This window comes from Hermetia illucens, chromosome 3 (assembly GCF_905115235.1).
Source record: "Hermetia illucens chromosome 3, iHerIll2.2.curated.20191125, whole genome shotgun sequence".
In the NCBI taxonomy this organism is placed as follows: Eukaryota; Metazoa; Arthropoda; class Insecta; order Diptera; family Stratiomyidae; genus Hermetia; species Hermetia illucens.
Genome location: NC_051851.1, coordinates 179297903 through 179315777, shown reverse-complemented (window position 1 = coordinate 179315777; position 17875 = coordinate 179297903). Strand labels below are relative to the sequence as shown.

General features: G+C 42.4%; 1 protein-coding gene across 15 annotated transcripts in view; it reads left to right on the top strand.

The window, feature by feature from the left end:
• Positions 1-17875, top strand: part of LOC119652655 (tyrosine-protein phosphatase Lar) — a 994202-nt gene that overhangs the window by 411679 nt on the left and 564648 nt on the right. For 14 of the 15 annotated variants that reach the window (XM_038056909.1, XM_038056910.1, XM_038056920.1 and 11 more), the window contains one exon: positions 6284-6686. In XM_038056909.1, coding sequence (XP_037912837.1) covers positions 6590-6686 — 97 coding nt within the window. In that variant the 5' untranslated portion in view covers positions 6284-6589. Of the gene's footprint in view, positions 1-5032; positions 5911-6283; positions 6687-17875 lie in introns of all 15 variants that reach the window. The other variant, XM_038056911.1, reaches the window with a different exon arrangement.

Below are 17875 nucleotides of genomic sequence, written 5' to 3'. Positions count from 1 at the left end.
CCTTAGCCCACCACACTACGAATGCATAAGGGAACATCGGCCTAATGATAGCAACGTATATCCACATTACTACCTGAGGCCTAAGTCCCCATGTCGAGGCAAAGGTTCGCCTACACAGCAGTGAGAGTTCTTTTCTTCTTTACCTCTACACATATATTTCAAAGAAGCTTCTTGTCTAGAATAACTCCCAAATATTTCACTTCTTCAGAGAGTTGAAGGGTTGTACCTCTCATCTCTGGAAGGCAAAGACCATTCAGTTTCTACTTTTTTTTAAATAATACCATTGCGGTTTTATTTGGATTTACTGAAAGTCCATGCCTGAGACACCAACTGTCAATTAAATCAACGGCGCGTTGTGTATTTCTACACTCCGTTCTGAGATCTCGACCAACAGCCAGCACAGTCACGTTATCCACGTGTATTGGCAGATTTTGCAGTTCGCATAGTGGTGAGTTGATACTCCACAAAAGTGGCGATAGCGCACCTCATTGAGGGCCGCCTTTCGTCGCTTCCGTCCATCAACATCCACCTCAGCACACAACAATCTCTGCGTTAGCATAGCGTAGATCCTCTTTATTAAAGTTGCGTCAACACCATGCGCTCTGGCGGCATCACAGAGCTTTGGGAAGGACGCACAGTCAAAAGCCCCTTCAGTGTCCACGAACACCCCCAGAGTTGCATCCTCTATCTTTCAAACTAAAGGATGAAGGTCAGACCCACAGGATTTTCCACGTTGGTAAGCATGTTAGTTTTCATTTAGGGGGTGCGACTTTACCGCTTTCTCGCGAATGTGAGGCTCAACCAGTCTCTCCAGACATTTCAGCGAAAATGATATTAAACTGATTTGCCGGAAGTTCTTTGGATTACAATAGTTATCTTTCCCAGGTTTTTGTATGAAGACTACCTTCACTTTTTGCCTAGAGGAAGGCACGTAGCCCAGAGCAAGACATCTTCGAAGAATATTTCTCAGAAGTTGTTCTAAGTGTTCTATACCTTCCTTTAGCATTGCTGGGTAGATGCCATCCATTCCAGGTGCTTTGAAGTGTTCAAATGATAGTATAACAGCTCTCGCTTTTTCACTGGTAACAACCGCTCTCGCAGTGTCCCAATTTCCTTATTAGGAACTCTGCACAATCTGGAAGTCTCCCTTTCACCCTCCAGTTCCTCACAGTAAGCTTCAAAAAGTCTCGTTTCGAAGGTTTTACGAGCCCATTATATTCACGCTGTGAGCTCCGGAAGTTTAACCAGTCTTCATCTTTATTGCTTTTGTAAGTACGATTTAGAAGTCGTCTGGTTGATTTCCTCAGTCACTGCAGTTCTCAGTTCTACCATGGAACCGTTTTACCACGTTGGCCTCGTAATATTTACCATCGGGAAACAGGACAAGCCTCTTCAAAGCACTCTAAAAATATGCGATTCAGAATGTTCAATTGATCTTCCATCGCCAAAGGAGGCCTTAGTCGTCTAGGGAGTTCATCTTTGCCGCCAAGAAGTTCATTGAACTTCGTTCAATCCGTTTTCCTAGGATTCTGTCTTTGTATTGCAGGCTGTTGGCCTGCAATAGTTAGACTACATTTTAAGTAATGGTAATCTGAGAGTGAAACTTCATCTAGTATTCGCCAGTTTCTAATCAACTCTAACAACTTTGAAATGCAGATTGTTAGGTCAATTACTTCACTTCTTCTTGGCCGCACGGGTGCACCCTACGTTTCCGGTCATCAAACCAGCTGAAGTGATAAAATCAAACAGCTTCTCTCCTCTAGGATTGCATTTGCTACTGCCCCAACAAATATGCTGAGCTTTCGCATCACAACCTATTAAAAGTTCAAGGCCACTTGATTCTGCATACACTACCAAATCCCTTAGTTCTTGCGCCGGCGGAGGGTAAGTATGCAGAGACAACTATGACGTTTCTCCTCTCACCATTAACCTGGTATTATAAGTTGCGGTCAACAAGGTCCTGGGGACAGAATTGTCTGAGCATGGTTGCCTCTAACAATTTGGACAGAAGAACGCGGGCCCTCGGTCTCGAGGATCTTTCATCGAAGAAGATCCTAGTCCCCTTAGCTGATCCAATACCATAGATTCTGTTAAAACGAACCTATGGCTCTTGAACCAGAAATATATAAGGTCAGTCCCAAAACTTTACCAGCTTTGCCGCCAGTAGATAGGAAGAAGCTTTGGTAAGCTGCAGGTTGATTTGACTAACTCTTATGTATGGCTAAGTGCAGTCTAATATAACTTAAAAGCCTGCTCCGTTCATTGTGAATCTCTCATGGGTTACCAGCTTGTGCTCACTTTCCACCGAAAGTTCCACTTTCTTGCGCCCGATTTCTCTGGATATCGCCACACTTGGTGGTGTAGCAACGTCCATGTCCTTATTCCCAAAAAACTTCGCCTTCTTTCCCAGTGCCTTACTTTGTTGCCGGCTAGAAGCCCTCCCAGGTTCACCGAGTTCGAGCTGCATGGATCTATTTACACATACCGGCGTTAGACCAGTTGCGTCCACATCACCAGCTTCCCTTTCTTCCGTTTTTCCGGGTACAGGCGGAGAAGAAGGTTCTGACAGGCAAGCCTGCAGTCCCTTCTCCTTTGCGGCTGAAGTTTCTTTAAGCCAAGTCTTCCTACCACGTATTTTAGAAGAGTTAGGTAACAGTGTCACCGACCGGCCGGCCGTAGTCAAATTTCCAGTTTCTCTCAGTTCCTCGCGCCGTAGACACCGGATGTAGGTTTTCTACTGAAGTGCTTGTGTAAACACAAAACCTTATTAAAATCGGTTTACCGTCTGTCTGTCTGTCTGTCCGTCTTTTTTTTTTTTTCGGCGTTGGAAGGTGGAAAGGTTCAAAACCTACTGCTGGCTCCTGCCACGCAGTTATGTGAGACTTCTACTCACTAAAACTACCTCCTTCTCATTCCACTCTCCCCACGGAACTCCTATCAAGTATTGCATCGCGGGGCTGGATCAGCTTTTAGCTGCGGCTCATTATGGTTCTCTCCCTTCCTTGTTTTCGTCGTAGTTCTTCCTGCCTAAGCAGTTGGTGAATAGCTTGCAGTTCCCTTACAACCTGGTTCCAGGCATCCGTTGACTCCAGCATAAACTCCACAATGTTTTCGGGTGTTAAACGCCTGTCTGCGACCGCTTCCATTCTTGTTCGGTGCGCGGTGAACCTGGGGCAATCAAATATGACATGCTCCGCATTCTCAGCCACGTTACCACATCTTGAGCAGCATGGTGATTCGTCGTGACCAAATCGATGTAAATAAGCACGATAACCTCCATGTCCACTCAAGAATTGTGTTAACTCGTGGCTTAATTCCCCATGGTTTCGTTCAAACCATCTGTCTGTCCGTCTGTCTGTCTGTCCGTCACACGCATTTTTCTCAGAAACTGTTATAGCGATTGACGCCAAATTTGGTGGAAAGGTGGGAACTGTGAACGCTCACGCATACAGTAAGTTACATCCTTTTACGTCGAATTTAAGGGGGGGTCCCCATACATGCAAAAGGGAGGTGTAAATTTTTTTTTCATCAAATATACTCATGTGGGGTATCAAATTAAAGGTCTCGGCTAGTACTTTTCGAAGCCGGTCTTGGTTTTGACATTTGTTGGAAAGGTGGGGAGTGCGGGGGTCGAAAGTGACCATTCCTTTAGGGGGGCCATTCTCAGAAACTATTCAACCGAAAAATCTGAAAAAAATCAGGAGGCTGCCACTATATGGTGCCTGGGTTCCGAAATACCTTCCATACTGATATCTGCACAAATAAAGTTAATAATAGTATATTACCATAATTTTTAGTAATTAGCTGCAAAACCCCCCTTAAGTTCATGTTAGCACCATGAATTTTCGCAGTAATATAGGGTATAACATTAACATATTAACATTAACGTACTAAGAAATACACAAAACCTTTCATACCTGAAGCGTCCAGCTTCCGGTTTCCCGACTTGTTTATATTTGATGTTGGTTAAATTGTTTTCATTCGCTAATAATATTAAACTGAGAGCGTGAAGCGTATGAGGTTGACCATTATCAACACAGGGCTTTCCATCAAATGATTTATTTAAATCGCTTTCTAGAAAATAGAGGGCAATGGAATTTTTAGCTATATTACACGGAGCTGTCGTGCACTCGTCGCTCCTCACATCTTTTTCTTTTTCTTCAGCCTTCAGTTCACAAGTGGGGTCGGCTCGTGATGATCGGTTTCATCATTTTGTTTTATGACATGCCTCACCAGGATGTAATCGCGAGACCTTTAAATCCCCATCCAGCGTATCAAGCCACCATTGTTTTGGCCGGCTTTTTGGTTGCGTACGATTGCTTTCGATGTTCTGATCAATACTGGTTGTTGAATTCGAAAACGCCTCTCTTGCAGTTTTTCCACGATCGATGCAAACCCATATCGATCGCGGATATTCTCATTTCAGACGTAATCGAAACGTGTCACGCCACCAGTGCAATCCAACATCTTCGTCCCCATTACCGGAAGACGCCGTTCATTGTCCTTTATAGTCGGCCAACACTCAGAACTCTAGAGAGTGGCAGACGGACGACATTGCAGTAAATTTTAAATTTGGGACGTGCGCTGATACGTCGATCACAAAGAACACCAGTTGGGGAATGCCACTTCATCCAGGTTGCATTAATGCGTGAAACAATTTCATTACGCAGTTCTCCATTGGCTGATAGCGTTGACTCGAGATATTTAAATCGCTGAGTTCTGGCAATGGCAGTAACCTGCCCTTCGAGATACTTAAATCGCTCAGTTCTGGCAATGGCAGTAACCTGCCCAGAACTGAACGATTTCAATATCTCGGGTCAATGTTATAAGCCAATGGAGAACTACGCTATGCTCCTCACATAGGGAAACACAAAACCTTTTATACCTGAAGCGTCAAGCTTCCGGTTTCCCGACTTGTTTTTTATTTGCTATCAATCTTACTACATGGAAATAATAGGCTGTGTTCACATCAAGCGATTTCGGCACTCACTTTTGGCTACTTCGTATTTCTAATTCATCCTTCAATTTCCAGATAACTTTGAAAATGGTCGGTCAACGGAATATTTAAAACATTTACGTGTCAGAAATAATGTTTGAACAAGAAGAACATAACAATTCCCAGAAATTCCAATAAAACTTAAATATCACACCTCTTCCATCCTAGATAATATTTAAATGCAAATTTTCCAAAAATTACTTTCAACGACGTGCACCCTTTTGCTGTCGGTTCGGTTCCGCTGGTGTGCTACAAATGCATTCAGCAGACACGTCTGGTAGCATGCATGAGTATCTCGAGCACATCAGGAATTGAGAACCTTCCTGTAATGCATACAAAATGCAATGAATGCATGTTTTCACCGGGATATGTGCAACATCCACACTCGGCGATAGTAAGGAATAGTGCATATGTAAATCGTTGATAATGTTGATGTAGTTCGAATTCGTAAATATCGTGGATAATCCTTGAAATAGGAGGAGTTGTAGTGCAGAATGGTACGACTACTGGAAAAATCTGGTGGAAACATTTTCAATTACGAATTAAAATGTCAGAGAGGTTTTGCTGTGAATGAAATAAATATAAGATGGCCAGAAAACCTCTAGAATTAGATTGGGGCCACAAAGTTTTGTCGTCGTTTTGAATAGCAGTTTTGGCCCTATTGTGATAGAGGATTTGCAAGTGTCAGTGTTTCAATTGTTTAAAAGCTCCAGTGAGTGATGAGAATACACGGCAAAGTAATTTGAGTGTTTTGTGCAGATTTAAAAAGTTCCTAAGCCGATTATGGCGTAATAACTAAAATTAGTAGAAGTGAAATTGATCGTGAAGTCCACGTTGTACACCTGGTTCAATATAAATAATAAAATTTAGTTTAATTTCTTTAAAAATAATATGCAATTAAGAAAAATTATCAGGTAAAATCTTCCATATTGTAATATCCCATTTCCCTCCCTTCTTTTCATTTCATTTTAACAAACTCAACATCTTTCGTTCAACTCCATTCAATTTATCTTCAATTCGAATTCAACTTGAATTCAACCGGGACTGATCACACCATTGATACACATCAAAATATGGTTGATTGCGATTCAAATGGGACATCGATTTTTCAACATATAACCAAACCAAACTACGAATATAATGGCAAACCCTATCGGTTTGGCATTCAACGAAAACATTCTCCCGTTTCAACTCAACACATCGAATAACCGGTTGAATGCAATCTTCATTCAATCAAATGACGCAATCAACAAAACATTCAATATTGGTTGAATGATGCATCTGAAGAAGAAAAAGCGTAAGCCGTGAACGCTGCGCTGACAAACGCACAAAGAAGAAAAACATAAAGTTGAATTCAATTTTTTTGAATTCGCTTCAATCGATTGATTGCCCAAATGGCAAAATTAACAAGTTCTCAACGAATAGTTGAAAACTAACGAAATAAGCATAGAAAAAAGAGAAAAGTTGAAAATCAAAATCGAGCCTGTGTCGCTTGTCAACAATATTGAACGTAAAATTGAATCAACTTGAAGTTGAACGAAATTTTTGAAAGAATAGATATAAATATAATTTTGGGTGGTTGTCATCAATAGAATGGGGCTGCAAATGGCAGCATTGCCAGCAGCTATTTTTGTTGGAATTGTATCGCTACTATTGCTGTCATGGAGTTTCGATATTGTGGACGCATCGAGTAAGTACATTTTTTATTTTATTTTATATTTAATAAACATTTGATTTCGATAAACGAACATAAATTGTTAATTAAAACTTAAACCAAATAATACTGCATTACAAGGCATATGAAAGTTATCGAATTGTCGTGGAAATTCACCGGAATTTTAGCGTACCATGCATTTGGTCTGGTTGGCTGCTACTAAACAGTAGGAGATATGTCGACTGATTTATCCATTTCAATCCCAACAATTTTATTGATCTTTAATAAAATCATACTAGGGCTGTAATTTCGAAATTCACAGGATGGTCGTCAAACGAAGTAGTGAATAGTCCGATGCGGTTGTGCATTTTCATTCGATTAAATATTAATTGAAATGTCACATTATTCTGATTTATTATGGCGATTTGTTTAGCCAATCGTTGGACATCAGGAGGGAGGTATTTTGATATTGCGATTTCAAATAATTGAGTTTGCACGGATGTTTGTCGCACACATAGGCATGGAGTTGTTGCGTTTCCAAGCCAACAGTCTCGTGTAAGAGTTAAATGAAGTGAAATTCCGCGAATTTCTCAATAAATTTTATAGTACACTTGGGATGGCTGCTATATGAGTGCGAATATTTTCTAGTTTATATCATATTCAGGCGCAAACCATGGCAATTAACGCAATAGTTTTCGGGCAGTGAGTTTTGGCTGAAAGTGGTATTACCACGGGCTGGCTCATCTACGTGATTACTCTACTGTAAATAATTCGGGGATAGAATTAATGTATAGGACATGAAGGCGAGAGTGGCCAGTTGAAAGGTCCTGGGAAGGGATATGTTCTAATATTACCAGATTTCAGGAACTAGATAACTTAAATTTTAAATATTTGTTCGAATGTCGAATACTTTGGCAACTTTCTGTGCAATTTTACGAGGACATGAGTACTACATTCGGATGCAATAATAATAGTAAGTGAGTAAATTCCCTCTTTTTCATTCTCTATTCTGTTACGCCTCTAAGTTATCTGAAAATGTTCAAAGCAATTCCACTTACTGCTGAAGTTGAGGGACTGCATATATTCAGCGAATAAACCGTCAATCTGCTTGTCAGAAGCATAAATCGGTTATCTTGCATACTTATTAGATCTGACTAAATTATTCGGGTCTAATAGACAACAAATCTGCAGTCTTACTTTTGGTCCGTCATCTTAGACAGGATTTCCTGAGCTTATACGTCTGCCTTTTGAATTGGATTCTCTGATAGTCCTATGCATTTATAGAGTTTCTTTTTATGACCGCAGGCATAGACTTTTTTGATAATTTGATGAATTTATTTTTCAATAAGGCCTATACAATGATTATAACGGTCATACAATTTTTCTATACCATTTTATAGTACGATTTGCCTTTAGCTTGAAAATGGACCTTAGTTTCGGGAGTTCCCTCTTCACCGGCGCTAAATTCCTTTCCAGCGGGGTCTGAGAACAGGAAAAAGTCGCTGAGGGCCAGTTCTGGAGAATACCGTGAATGCGGAAGCAACTCGAATCCGAATTCTTCCAATTTTGTCATCGTTTTCATGAATTTTTGACACGGTGCATTGTCTTGATGAGGCAGCATTTTATTTTTCTTCAAATGGAGCTGTTTTTCCGCGATTTCTTCCTTTAAACGCTCCAGTATTGCAATGTAGTAGTCGCTTTTGACAGTTTTTCCTTTCTCAAATGGTTCCTGGAGGGCACAAACGTCTTCGCACAAGCGTTTGCGGATGACCTAGTCGTAATAATTATCGGCAAGTTTGCGGGCACAGTATGTGACCGCCTGAATGCAACACTGCATCTAATCCACAGTTGGTGTCTCCGCAATGGACTCACGATGACCGCTAGGAAGATTGGACTAGTTATGTTCACTAGGAGCATCAGGTGGGGCAGTTAAACGCTACGCACCTTAGCAGGGGCAACCGTGGCACTCGAAGCAATTCTAAGTTTATTATCCCCAATTCATTTGGAGGTAAAACGGAAATCAGGCTTGATATCGTTGGCTCATAGAAAGGCGGCCAATCATACGGTCATGCGTCCATCTGGAAATTTTCTGGCAAACATCAGGTGGTTCTGATGCCCGTCGATCATGTAGTTTTCAGATTCGTCTTCGAAAAGGCATATTCTGTCGTAATCACCGAAAGAGAAGAATGGTCGATAAATGGCCACGAATCTTTTGGGATTACAGACTTAATAATCTTCACCGACGGTGTTTGATGTGGGTGGGTGCCAGGGTACTCAAACATCACTGGTAATGAGGAAGTTGACAGACTGGCTCGCAAAGGTTCCAAATCCACAATGGCCAGAATCAGTTTTCGTCATCCGGCGATCTACTGTCAAGTCCACTTTGAAAGGGGAAGTGGCAAGGATTCACACAGCCCAATGGAGAGATTCAAACTTCTGTCGCCAGGCGAAAATCTTTGTGAAGGAACCCTAGGCCGATAGAGAAGTGGGACATGAAAACCCTAATAGGGTTTTTAACGGGGCACTGCTTTTTAAACTACCACATGGAAAAAATCGGAGTGGTGGTTTCGGCTATATGCAGCCAATGTGAGCAGGAAAAGGAGACCGCCCTGCGCTTCGTATGCAGCTGTCAATCCTCCTCAGACCTCAGACGAAGATACCTTGGTATGGTTTTCTTTAGCGAAGAGTCTGCGCATTCTCTGTCTCTGGAGAATTTTCTCAGATTCGTGAAAGCCTACGAACGCTGTCGACGAGAGACCGATGAATATGCGATCTCCGGGGATAGTACAATGGGCCTAGCAAAATTTTGAGTGCTTGGAGCTGCGACTCCCCCCACTAAATCAAACTAACCATACCACGCGGATCCCATAATACTGATACCATAGCCTTGCCAGCCGACTGTTGCGTCTTTGAACGCTTTGGAGCCGGTTCACCACATGCAGTTTATTCAAATAACGATTGCTTTGATTTTTGGTGTGAAATAATAGAGCCAAATTGCGTCCATTGTCACGTATTCGGGTTTTTTTTATGGAAGAAGAGCTTCAAACACTGTTCAAAATTGTCAACTCGTTGTTTTTGGTGCATTATAAGCTCGCACGATACCCACTTTGAACAGAGCTTTCGCATACCAGAACATTCATGCGCGATATGTCCAACACGTTCCTTTGTTACCTTTAGAGCCTCAGCGATCTCGATCAACTTCACTTTGCTGTCATCCAAAATTCTTTTCTGAACTTTTTTGATGTTTTAAGCAGTAACAGCCTGTTTGGGGCGTCCACTGCGTGCATCGTCCTCGGTGTTGGTTTCGCCTCGTTTAAAGTTAAAAACCAGTTCTCAACGGTTGATTTTCCTCGTACAAAGTCCAGATAATGTTTATCAAGCCAAGCCTTGGCTTCAACAGTATTTTTTTCCCAAAAACCAATGCTTTTCTAACACATGAAATTCATTTTTTACCCATTTTCTACAAACTAACAAAAGTTTTTTCATTCAAAATACTCTATCCCACAAATTAATAAATTGACAGCTGTCAAATTCGTGGACGTGTTTTTTGAAGGTTAGGGTTAAATTTCTTCCACGTACGCACTGCATTTTTTCTTTTTTGAGCATTGAAGGTAGAAACTTAGGAATATATTGTTTTTATCGAGCGCTGAGGTTGGTAACCGTGGTCCCAATCATTCGAAAAAAAATATTCTTAATGATGCATGTGATATTTGCCTTCCAGAAAAATTGGCGAACGATCGAGGCAGTTTATTATATGTGGCAAAAGTAGGTTTCCATTGTTTATTAAATATTTGCTCCGATCGACACTGGTAGTTTAGCTTCTACACGCTTTCCGTGACCCTTTTGGCCATCACCCCTTGCACGGTTTCATAAAATAGTGTGCGTTTTGACACTTGGCTCTATTTAGTATTCATTTAATGCCAAAGTTGCTACTGCCTGTTGTCTGACCCCTCCATAAGACACGTTATATGGTCGCAGAATCGTGAGGTTTTATAAAGATGGAGAGCAAAGAAGTTTACCTAAGTATCGCTGTATACTTGCTGTTAATTGGGATTACAAGGAGAAAATCTTGGCCCTTGGTGAAAATTGTGCGAGCCTAGTTATCATCATAGTCAGTCAAATTCTTTTGAAGCTTCTTTATTTCGAGCTGACCGAAGAGAATCACCTCCGTTTTTTCTCAGCTCTACTTTCGATGGTCCTGCTAGTGGAATACAAGATAGAGAGAGTACTATAGTTGGCTTCTCAACGACATTTGAAAAGATGTCAAATCTTGTATTTAGCGAAGTAGCCCCAAAGCGGAAGAACAATTACCACATATAAAAAAACATGGGTCACCCCGAATTCCATTAATCCTCCTTTCGGAAACCGAAGACACTTAAAAGTCCTCGGAGATGTCCCAATGTATGAAATATTCGGCGGAACATTGCAACCCTATATGTCATTCAAATTGGAACCACCCTTTCTCTCCATTATCTTTGAAACTCAGAAGATACGAATTTCAAGAACTAATCCTGCGGTATTAGAACGACTGGTGTCATTTGTTGAAAAACGTCGTTGAGACGGTTTCTAGACGGAAGAATGGATTGAATTTCAAATAGATGATGAGTGAGTCAACTAAAGAAATAGTTCGATTGTGTCCCAATAAAGGGGGTGGTACCAATGGTGGCTTAGTTGCTGAATAAGTTTCGTGGTTTTACTAATCTAACTTCACTTTTCTATAGAACTTGCTCTTACTTGGTGCTATCGGTGACGCCTAATAGTAGTTCTACCGTCATTGCGGGGGAGTTGTTGCCACTTCGTATAGCTGAAATTCAAATTAACTCGTAAAATATTGTGTACTATACTGAACTGTTAGGCTAAGCATGTTCCTAAATTGAAAGTTAACTATTCCCTGAATTCATTAGTCCATTTTTCCGATTGAAATCCAATACGAACTAATTTAGATAATAACGTGTATAATCATATCTGACTAATTGAATTGGGCCTCACCGCCATGACTTCTTGCCTGGAGTTTTCCCACCACCCGTTAGCCACCCTTATGATACGTACAGATATTAATTGTATTCAATGATAATTTAATATCATTTTCATTAATAACTTCCCGTTTTTAGATGGAGAGAGTGGCCACAATCGACCATTCCAACTACTCATGTTTCGATGATTTATGTGCTCCGGGAATAATAATGTATGAAGGGGTGGCTACATTAGCTTTTCTTTTCCGGTATTTTCCCTAATACTTTCCTCCTGACTTCTCTCTTTTCTTGTTCCAATCTTCTGATGTTTGTATGAGCGTCGTTTGCTCCGGTTCGATCCCAGACCATTATGTAGTTCCCGAACGGCCTCTCGTCTATAATCTCCCACCCGGCTATCTTCCGGGAAAAATGAAGTTCCAACAAAAAATATATATTAAAAGTTTTTGAGCTCTATTGATTGTTTAATAATACGAAATCGGCATGGCTGCAAATAGCGAACAACGAGAACATGGAGCACAAAAAAAAAAGTGAACAAAAGTTGGTGCGATGTTTGAATGGTATCGATGGTGAAAAGTTGGTAGAAGTTGGTGCCAGCTCTGACGCCTCTTTAGAGATGAGAGCATCATTATTGGTTGGATGGGTGTCAGGATAGCACTTAACATGAAATTTGGTTTATAGATCAGTGAGTATCTGATAAAATTGAGAAGCCATAAAGACGTGTCTGAGTGTCATCTCGTTAAAAGTTAAGTGTGCTCGGTAATTTTCAATGGGAAGGAGCAGACGATGGAGTTTTTTCTTACTTTCTTTGAAGAGTGTGGTATGTGGTGATATTTGAGGGTTTATTTGCTTGAATAATTGGAGGATGATATTCATGTTTATTCTTTGGAATAATATCGTTGTAGGATGAAAGGTGGACCTAAATACTGGCTTATCTTTCTTTAATTTCCATTTTCGTGGAAATCGATTAAGGTGAATGCGTTATGCCGTTTACAAGATTTCTTCTCATCTCTAGAGAAAGGAATACCAACGTTTTCCACTGCTTTCTAGCATGCTTGGGTTAGAGAGCTCAGTCAAGCCTGAAAGTATTTGTGTTTTCTATAGAATTCGATGATATTTCAGGGCGCAGAGCTCCTAGGAATATCAGTGGTCCGTTCGTGTAGTTTCTTTTGGACAGAAGTCCAATGTGGTATCTGATCTCTTCGTAGTATCTCTGTCTGATTCTTCGAAATCCGAATAAGAATCCATTGTACTTGACTTCATAAAAAACCTGGCATACATCATGATATGAAGATAGGTCCTGTGACCATATCATCCAACGAGATCCTTTCCATCGAATGTTCAACTTACTTGAATTCATGGAAGCGCTACTTAATTTTTCTAAATTGCTCACATGTCTCGGTTCAACGTTCCCAGCCATAGACAGTATTTGTGTATATTTATAGACAAATTCATTCTGTGGCTACCGTTATGAAGCTCGCGTGTCAAACAGTCGGAGTTATAATCAATCAAAAAAGGTTTTTTTCTGGTGAAAAAATGGCAAAAAGCCACTTCAACATAAGTGGAAATATACCCCCATCGAATAAAAATAGACTGGCAACGGCAAACAGTAAAATTTTGCTCACTAGTCGTATCTCCCTTGAGGTGATTCACGTGTTCATAAAATGTGGAAGGAGGTTTTAAGAATTCTGTGGAAAATGGTCATTATTAGGATATATTAACAATTGTTCCTGGAAGTTGTTTTTCCCTTAGGTGTGTGTACTATATGATTCATGGTATATACGATTGCAGTGACAGCAAGGGATATATTTTCAAAACGTCATCTTCGAGCCGTTCGCTCGAATCCAAATATCCGGTGTATGGAAACTGCAAGTGCTTCTTAATGTATAGAACTCACAGAAGCAAATCTTCTGGAATGTGCCTGCCAGAGTAGACCTGATGATTTTGCCTTGACTCTTAGATCTGAAAGGTTATGTAGAGCCTGGACAGTCGAACGACCAAGAGCTTGTGTTAGGTAGAGCCTCACTGTCCCTGCTGGATGAAGCCGGTGATTACAAGCGCTTGAGGATCCAGCTTTGCCGCTCAAGCTCCTGGTCGCGTGAGAGCCAGCGACCATATTGTATTAAACCTTTGCAGAAGTCAGCTTAAGCTAGTTCTTTTATGTCGGATAAATAAGCAAACACTCCCACTCGTAGACACTGTAGCGCTTCTCGATTTCGGAAAGTTTCCCAAAGAAGAAGGTTAGTTGCCCCCACATTCAAGGATCCTTTTTTCGAAAGCGGCACCGATGATATAATTCGACGCTGCAGTAGTTAGAACCGGTGAAGCGTCAGATCTGGTGTTCATCTCAGAGAAAGCGACTTTGTTACGGAGAAAGGCAACTTCTTCCTCCGGATCTCACCTGATTTTGACATTTTTTTTTTAAAGCAAATGGCCCCTTAGCAGCTTGCTGAGAAGAAGAATACTGACTATAATATTGGTGAGGCGCAAACAGATTAGCGAGGATTCGTCCGAGCTCCGCACGAGAATGATGCAATTCACGACAGAATGAAATGCACCCGCCTGAGTGGCTTGCATATTTGTAATTATGCGTTGGTCGGGCTCGACGAGTATCCAGTTGGGTTTGTCCCCGACGTCCTCGAGGACTGCTCTTACAAGCGGTTGAAAGAACAGCTCGTAAAACGCCTGTCAGTAAGTGAGATGGCTAAATTTAACCGCTTACTGGCAGAGCTAACGCTGGCTGACTGCTGTGTAAGATGAAGTAGTTGGATGGTGATAAAGTCGGCACCGAGCTTCTATAGACTTTGTGGCTGCATACGCTTCCGGGCCATCCTGACGTATGCGGATTCGGGGTCTCTGGATACGCTAGTCGTCATCGCGGACAAAATTCATGAGGTCCACCTGCGACCCATGGTTGTTAAGATGTCCCGCGACAATTCAAGTATCTAAGTTGGCAGAGGCCGTCGGTGCTTTGCATTCAGAGAGTAGGACTAGATCAAGGTCTAGATCCCCCTCTCGAAATAAGAAATCGGTTAGTATGTCGTCGGGACCTTCGGCAAGTATCGCAACATGGTGATAGCACTGTAGGTTCGCTGAAAAGACTACAAAGTGTAGCAGCCCCTGCAATTTCTCACCAAATAAATCAGATTTGCCGGAAGTCCTGCCGACTGCTACCCGAAATACAGCACCACATCGCCTCACAATTTACGACCGTTTGAGCCGGCGCAACTACCTGGCCGATACAGGCGTCCAAGTCTCGGGTCTTTCCGTATGCCGGAATAAAAATTTAATACCACAATCATTGAAATTCGCGGCAGCAAATTCTTCGTCGATCCGCACGTATGGCTACAGGCAAGTAGACTTGAGTTTAGGACTTCGACGAACGTTTTCTTCGCGCTTAATAATCGCGAACATCAGTATACTCATCTTAGGCGCGCTCGTTTATGAAGATGCTTGTAACCAGAATTTCTACATCCAGGCTCAACTAACAGGTCTTTTGGTTCCAATTTAATGTTAATGTGTTGGGGAAACTTATTCGTATCTCCCTGTCAGGACACAGAGATTTTATCACGTGCCTTGATAGTCTAAAAAACTAAACCCACACGGGGTAAACTACTCTAATAGAGACGTGAAGTATCGAGGGGAGTTGATACCACCGAAAATTTTAATCCCAACCCAGCTAAACTGCCAAACGGCCTAATAAGGGAGGGGATGAAATCACAAAGAAAACTAACCCGCGCGGGATGAACGGGGAAGGACTAGCCTTGAGCCAATTCTGGCACCTACGCGACGAGTGGTCCCCGTCTTCCTTTCCTTTGCATGGGAGGCCATGGTACGACTATCCTCCCAACTTTGACTAGTCCGGTCGAAACTCAAGGCCAGGATCCAAACCACACACCCACAAAGTTAATAAAACGTGACATTAAACTTTACTATTTGATGAGTCATTAATTTGAGCTAACTCCTTGGCAAAAATTTAAAAGGTGTAGCTCCAGAGCTTCGAATGGACAAGGTCCATTCTAATTTTTTCTGCATCCTCCGTTCTGGCACCTTGAAAATAATTTCAGCCAGAGTAGTCGCAAGCGAAGAAAGTTCTGATTCTAATACTAGCGAGCCCGGTGGGTGTAAACCCCAAAAGATAGCGAGAATGCGACCTTCCGAGAGAGTACGGCATTGCATCACCTTGGCACCAACCCCGTCACCACCCCAAAAGATAGCGAGAATGCGACCTTCCGAGAGAGTACGGCATTGCATCGCCTTGGCACCAACCCCGTCACCAAGGCTGTCAACCAACCAAACTACCCTAACAGGTTTGGCAGTCGTGAACACCGACTGCGCGAGATAATAACATGGCTGATCTAGAAGTTGGGCGGTAATATTAGGAATAAACTAGAATTGGGAACAATGGTGGAAGATTTCAACGAAGTCATTATTGGCGTGATGGTCTTATTTGCTTCAATAATCACTCCAGTTGAGACAGTCATCTCATTAAGGGACGTACCCTGGTGGAACAGGAATCTAACCAGGATAAGTACGGAGGTGCGATAACTTTTCAAGCAGGCAAAATAAACTGGGGCTGGTCAATATATACGCCCTGACGTTATGTAACAACGTAAAGTGTGAAGTAAAGTAAAGTGGTTGACAGTAACATTCTGTCTAATACCCTTAATAACAGAAGGAGGAAGAAGGAAAACTGAAAAATAGCAAAGAAGAAGTATTCTCGGGCACTAGAGTGAAGTGGGCAGTGGAAACTTTTAAAACAACGGAAATTATCCGAAGCGAATGGTATTTTCCCAGCACTACTTTTAAAGAGCTCTCGAAGCTACTCTAGTGTATTAGGCGAAGACGGCTTTACGGTTTCTTACCAGCAAAGAGGCAAACCGTCAGACGCTGCCTCACGTCTGTCCTGGCACCAGCGTGACCGAAGCGGCTCGCAGATGTTGAATGCTAGTTTATATAATTTGCAGAACACGACATGACTGCGAAATATATTGAGCGTAAATGCGCCCATACTTTGGGCCAAAGCTTGGCCAGAGCTTAACATACTTTGTTTAAGGATTGAGGGGTCCTAAGTCCGCATCCCCGTTAAGCATGATGGTTCAGTATCACATCAACGCTACTGGCTGCTCATTTTTCTCTAAGGTGCGTCGATGATCACTGCAAAAGATAGCAATTCCGCGAAAAGAATTCGAAGAACTTTTAAAGCAGGGTATTTGCAGACCTTCAGACAGTTGTTGGTCTTCGTCACTCCACATGGTTCCTAAATTCAATGGCGAATGGAACCTTGTGGCGACTACAGACGTCTGAATGCTCAGACTATTCCAGACCGCTATCCCGTACCACCCATTCACGACTTTGCGCACTCTGTCGCAAACTGCAGTATTTTCACGATCTTGGACTTAGTCAATGCATGCCATCAAATCCCTGTAGCTCCCGGAGAGCACCCGCGCCATTTTGGCTTGTGCGGGCTCCGGGTTGCTGGAGGTGTTGTCCGCCGCGGCCGACAAAGTACACAAGGTGTACGCGCGCCCCGTGATCGCGGAGGTTTGCCGAGACACGACTTGAGAGGTGGATGAGCTCAAGTCCATGATGACCACACTGGCCGAGGCGGTCAAAGAGCTCGCAGCGACCGTTGGTATTCTGCGTTCGGGAAGTAGGTCTCGATCGCAATCACGGTCGAGGTCTGCTTCTCGAAAAGGGAGTTCGGGTAGTCGCACGCCGGGACCTTCGTCGGCCTCGACGATTTGCTAATACCATCGTAAATATGAAGTTCTAGCGACTAAATGTACCAACAGCAAAAGAGTAGGCTCGCTGGGTGCCTCAGCGGCTACCTGAACGGCAATACTACGTCGCTTTATAATCTTCGACCCCCTGAGCAGACGTTGCTTCTTGGTCGACACGGGCGTTGAGGTTCTCCCTGTACCCGGTCCGAACATCCTAATCCCGCAAAACTTACGACTGGCCGTCACGAACGCTACTTTCAAGTGTGGAGGCGCAAGCTGATTAGCGAGGATTCGTCCGAGCTCCGCACGGGAATGATGCAATTCACCACGAATTGAACCTCACCCGCCTGAATGACACGCCTACCTGGGGGTAGCAGGGTGAAAGTCACGAAGCTATAGAGAGTGATCGGTGAAAAAAAGTTAAATAATTTTTTTCCGATTTGAATGTAAAGAAATATAAATGACATTGTTTTGTAATTCCGTTTAACAGGGAAACTGAGTGGAGGCCTTAGGTTGAGGACAGTTCATGATG